The 5,764-nt window shown below is 48.6% G+C and overlaps 1 protein-coding gene across 1 annotated transcript in view; it reads right to left on the bottom strand.

Moving 5' to 3' along the window:
* Positions 1–3,870, bottom strand: part of LOC311123561 (cell adhesion molecule 2-like) — a gene marked incomplete at both ends in the record, with an annotated part of 105,107 nt that extends 101,237 nt beyond the window's left edge. Inside the window, one exon of the mRNA XM_084197805.1 lies at positions 3,718–3,870. Coding sequence (XP_084053931.1) covers positions 3,718–3,870 — 153 coding nt within the window. The remainder of the gene's footprint in view (positions 1–3,717) is intronic.
* Positions 3,871–5,764: the final 1,894 nt, after the last annotated feature.

Below are 5,764 nucleotides of genomic sequence, written 5' to 3'. Positions count from 1 at the left end.
CCTTCACAGTCTGCTAATGGCCTAAACAAGCTTCAGCCTTCACAGCCTTCACAGTCTGCTAATCGCCTAAACAAGCTTCAGCCTTCACAGTCTGCTAATGGCCTAAACAAGCTTCAGCCTTCACAGTCTGCTAATGGCCTAAACAAGCTTCAGCCTTCCATTAACATTAGCTTAAACTAATTGGCTCCAAAACGATCTCAGCACCAGGAAATGAAACAATATTTGTGTGATTATTACAAATCAAATCAAATTGTATTCGTTACATACTTCGTAAACAACAGGTGTAGACTAACAGTGAAATGCTTACGGGTTCTTCCCAACGACGCAGAGAGAAAGAAAATAGAGAAATAATAGAAAAATAAAACATGTAATAATAAAAGTAATAATAGATACACAATGAGTAACGATAACTTGGCTATATACACGGGTGCAGGGGTACGAGGTATTAACTTGGCTATATACACAGGGTACCAGTACTGAGTCGATGATAACTAGGCTATATACACAGGGTACCAGTACTGAGTCCATGATAACTTGGCTATATACACAGGGTACCAGTACTGAGTCCATGTGGGTACGAGGTATTAACTTGGCTATATACACAGGGTACCAGTACTGAGTCCATGTGCAGGGGTACGAGGTATTAACTTGGCTATATACACAGGGTACCAGTACTGAATCGATGTGCAGGGGTACGAGGTATTAACTTGGCTATATACACAGGGTACCAGTACTGAGTCGATGTGCAGGGGTACGAGGTATTAACTTGGCTATATACGCGGGGTACCAGTACTGAGTCGATGTGCAGGGGTACGAGGTATTAACTTGGTTATATACACGGGGTACCAGTACTGAGTCGATGTGCAGGGGTACGAGGTATTAACTTGGCTATATACGCGGGGTACCAGTACTGAGTCGATGTGCAGGGGTACGAGGTATTAACTTGGCTATATACGCGGGGTACCAGTACTGAGTCGATGTGCAGGGGTACGAGGTATTAACTTGGCTATATACGCGGGGTACCAGTACTGAGTCGATGTGCAGGGGTATGAGGTATTAACTTGGCTATATACACAGGGTACCAGTACTGAGTCGATGTGCAGGGGTACGAGGTATTAACTTGGCTATATACGCGGGGTACCAGTACTGAGTCGATGTGCAGGGGTACGAGGTATTAACTTGGCTATATACGCGGGGTACCAGTACTGAGTCGATGTGCAGGGGTACGAGGTATTAACTTGGCTATATACGCGGGGTACCAGTACTGAGTCGATGTGCAGGGGTACGAGGTATTAACTTGGCTATATACGCGGGGTACCAGTACTGAGTCGATGTGCAGGGGTATGAGGTATTAACTTGGCTATATACACGGGGTTCTAGTAACGAGTCCATGTGCAGGGGTACGAGGTATTAACTTGGCTATATACACAGGGTACCAGTACTGAGTCGATGTGCAGGGGTACGAGGTATTAACTTGGCTATATACACGGGGTACCAGTACTGAGTCGATGTGCAGGGGTACCAGTACTGAGTCGATGTGCAGGGGTACCAGGTAATGGAGGTAGATATGCACATATAACAGGAATACAGTGGTGGATAATAAACAGTAGCAGCAGCGTGTGACGAGTAAAGAAAGTTAGTGCAAAAAGGGTCAATGCAGATAGTCCAGGTATAACAATTTAACTAACTATTTATCAGTCTAATGGCTTGGGGGTAGAAGCTGTTCATGGTCCTGTTGGTTCCGGACTTGGTGCATCGGTACCGCTTGCCGTGCGGTGGCAGAGAGAACAGTCTATGACTTGGATGGCTGGAGTCTGACTATTTTTAGTGCCTTCCTCTGACACTGCCTGGTATATAGGTCTTGGAAGGCAGGAAGCTTGGCCCCAGTGATGTACTGGGCCGTACACACTACCCTCTGTAGCGCCTTGTGATTGGATGCCAAGCAGTTGCCATACCAAGCAGTGATGCAGCCAGTCAAGGTGCTGTCAATGGTGTGCTTCATTCTATAGCTAGAGAACTCCTAATATCTCCAGGAGTGAGAAGTATAATGTTCTGTTGTCTAGTAAATTTCTTACATTTACATTTTAGTCATTTAGCAGACTCTTATCCAGAGCGACTTACAGTTAGCCCCTGTGTTGAGGGTCAGTGTCGCGGATGTGTTGTTGCCTACCCTCCCCACCTGGGGGCGGCCTGTCAGGAAGTCAAGGATCCAGTTGCAGAGGGAAGTGTTCAGTCCCAGGGTCCTTAGCTTAGTGATGAGCTTGAAGGGCACTATGGTGTTGAATGCTGAGCTGTAGTCAATAAACAGCATTCTCACATAGGTGTTCCTTTTGTCCAGGTGGGAAAGGGCAGTGTGGAGTGCAATATCGATTGCATCATCTGTGGATCTGTTGGGGCGGTATGTGAATTGTAGTGGGTCCAGGGTGTCTGGGATGATGATGTTGATGTGAGCCGTGAGACCTTTTTTGTTGTTGTTGTTGTTGTTTTGTTGGTATTCTTTCTTAAAACTGCAGTGTTGGTCAAAAGCCTGTAAGTAAGCATTTCACTGTAAGGTCTACACCTGTTGTATTCGGCGCATGTGACAAATACAGCTTTATTTGATTTTATTTGAGTGCTACAGGGCGATAGTTTTTTAGACAGGTTATCTTGGCGTTCTGGGCTATGGTGGTCTGCTTGAAACATGTAGGTATTACAGACTGGGTCAGGGAGAGGTTGAACATGTCAGCATAGACACTTGCCAGCTGGTCCATGCTCTGAGTAACGTCCTGGTAATCCGACCTGTTTAAAGGTCTTACTCACATCGGCTACAGGGAGCATGATCACACAGTAGTTCCGGAACAGCTGATGCTCTCATGCATGGTTCAGTGTTGCTTACCTCGAAGCGAGCATAGAAGGAACTTAGCTCGTCTGGTAGGCTCGCGGCTGGGTTTCCTTTTGTAATCCGTGAAAGTTTACACGCCCTGCCACATCCGACGAGCGTCAGCACTGGAGTAGTAAGATTCGATCTTAGATGCTTTGCCTGTTTGATGTTTCATCAGAGGGCGCAGCGTGATTTCTTATAAGCTTCTGTATTAGTGTCCCGCTCCTTGAAAGCAGCAGCTCTAGCCTTTAGCTCAGTGAGGATGTTGCCTGTAATCCATGGCTTCTGGTTGGGATATGTACGTATGGTCACTGTGGGGACGACGTTGTCGATGCGTTTATTAATGAAACCGGTGACTCATGTGGTAAATTCCTCAATGACATCGGATGAATCCCGGAACATATCCAGTATGTGTTAGTGAAAACAGTCCTGTAGCTTAGCATCTGCTTCATCTTAAATCTTCCGTATCAAGCGTGTCACTGGTAAGCAGGAATCAGGAGGATGGAGTTATTGTCAGATTTGCCAAATGGAGGGTGAGGGAGAGCTTTGTATGCATTTCTATGAATGGTGTAAAAGTTATCTAGGTCTTTTTCACCTCTAGTTGCACACGTGGTAGAAATTAGGTGCGCCGCCTCTGGATGAGCATTTTCTTGTTTGCTTATGGCCATATGCAGCTCGTTGAGTGAGGTCTGTGGTGGTAAATAGACAGCTACGAAAAATATAGATTAAAATGCTCTGAAAACACTGTGTGTGTGTATGTGTGTGTGTGTGTGTGTGTGTGTGTGTGTGTGTGCTTCTACATGTGCATGGGAACGCGTGCCTGTGTGTGTGTATTCCTGTGTGTACTGTGTCCTTACCCAGTACAGTAAGGTAGGCCTTGGCTGTCTTGACAGGCATGGTAAATAGAGAGCAGGTGTACATCCCCTCGTCAGCCAGTGTGATCTCACTGATACTGATGGTCAGCTCGGACCACGACGCTCTCACCAGCTCTATGCGGTTATCTCTCAGAGCTAAAGAGAGACAGACAGAGAGGGAGAGAGAGAGACAAAAAGAGAGAAAACAATTTTTTTTATAATGAATATTATCACTAACAATAACAATGTCAATATCTTATTTCATCACACACAATATTTCAACAAAAACGGAAAAAATAACTTACAATTATCCCTGGGTGGTACAAGTGAGGAGAGAGAAGAAGGACTGAGAGGAGAGGGCTAGATCGGAGAGAGGAGAGAGGAGAGAGGAGAGAGGAGAGAGGAGAGAGGAGAGGGCTAGAGAGGAGAGAGGAGAGAGGAGAGAGGAGAGAGGAGAGAGGAGAGGGCTAGAGAGGAGAGAGGAGAGAGGAGAGAGGAGAGAGGAGAGAGGAGAGGGCTAGAGAGGAGAGAGGAGAGAGGAGAGAGGAGAGAGGAGAGGGCTAGAGAGGAGAGAGGAGAGAGGAGAGGGCTAGAGAGGAGAGAGGAGAGAGGAGAGAGGAGAGGGCTAGATCGGAGAGAGGAGAGAGGAGAGAGGAGAGGGGAGAGAGGAGAGAGGAGAGAGGAGAGAGGAGAGAGGGGAGAGGAGAGAGGAGAGAGGAGAGAGGAGAGGGGATAGGGGAGAGAGGAGAGAGAAGAAGGACTGAGAGGAGAGGGCTAGATCGGAGAGAGGAGAGAGGAGAGGGCTAGAGAGGGGAGAGGAGAGAGGAGAGAGGAGAGAGGAGAGAGGAGAGAGGGGAGAGGGGAGGGCTAGAGAGGAGAGAGGAGAGAGGAGAGGGCTAGAGAGGGGAGAGGAGAGAGGAGAGAGGAGAGAGGAGAGGGCTAGATCGGAGAGAGGAGAGAGGAGAGAGGAGAGAGGAGAGAGGAGAGGGCTAGAGAGGAGAGAGGAGAGAGGAGAGAGGAGAGAGGAGAGGGCTAGAGAGGAGAGAGGAGAGGGCTAGAGAGGAGAGAGGAGAGAGGAGAGAGGAGAGAGGAGAGGGCTAGAGAGGAGAGAGGAGAGAGGAGAGGGCTAGAGAGGAGAGAGGAGAGAGGAGAGAGGAGAGGGCTAGATCGGAGAGAGGAGAGAGGAGAGAGGAGAGGGGAGAGAGGAGAGAGGAGAGAGGAGAGAGGGGAGAGGAGAGAGGAGAGAGGAGAGAGGAGAGGGGATAGGGGAGAGAGGAGAGAGAAGAAGGACTGAGAGGAGAGGGCTAGATCGGAGAGAGGAGAGAGGAGAGGGCTAGAGAGGGGAGAGGAGAGAGGAGAGAGGAGAGAGGAGAGAGGAGAGAGGAGAGAGGGGAGAGGGGAGAGGAGAGAGGAGAGAGGAGAGGGCTAGAGAGGAGAGAGGAGAGAGGAGAGAGGAGAGGGCTAGAGAGGAGAGAGGAGAGAGGAGAGAGGAGAGAGGAGAGAGGAGAGAGGAGAGAGGAGAGAGGAGAGAGGAGAGAGCTAGAGAGGAGAGAGGAGAGAGGAGAGAGGAGAGAGGAGAGGGCTAGAGAGGAGAAAGGAGAGGGCTAGAGAGGAGACAGGAGAGAGGAGAGAGGAGAGAGGAGAGAGGAGAGAGGAGAGAGGAGAGAGGAGAGGGCTAGAGAGGAGAGAGGAGAGGGCTAGAGAGGAGAGAGGAGAGGGCTAGAGAGGAGAGAGGAGAGAGGAGAGAGGAGAGAGGAGAGGGCTAGAGAGGAGAGAGGAGAGGGCTAGAGAGGAGAGAGGAGAGAGGAGAGAGGAGAGAGGAGAGAGGAGAGGGCTAGAGAGGAGAGAGGAGAGGGCTAGAGATGAGAGAGGAGAGATGCTTTTCAGAACTGAACATAATGAATAATTTGGAGAGTGCGGATAATTCCAGGGCAACAGAATTGCGCTGAAACTCAGATTTCTAATTTAAAATGTATGCCAAACAAAAACAATTGATTTTCAAAGTTTAACAAACCATACAACTCTATGCACAAGGACTACTTTGAACAAT

The sequence above is a fragment of the Coregonus lavaretus genome (genome assembly GCF_964263955.1).
Source record: "Coregonus lavaretus genome assembly, contig: HAP1_SCAFFOLD_1378, whole genome shotgun sequence".
In the NCBI taxonomy this organism is placed as follows: Eukaryota; Metazoa; Chordata; class Actinopteri; order Salmoniformes; family Salmonidae; genus Coregonus; species Coregonus lavaretus.
The sequence above is the reverse complement of the archived record's forward strand: the minus strand, read 5'-3'. Positions and strand labels throughout refer to the sequence as shown.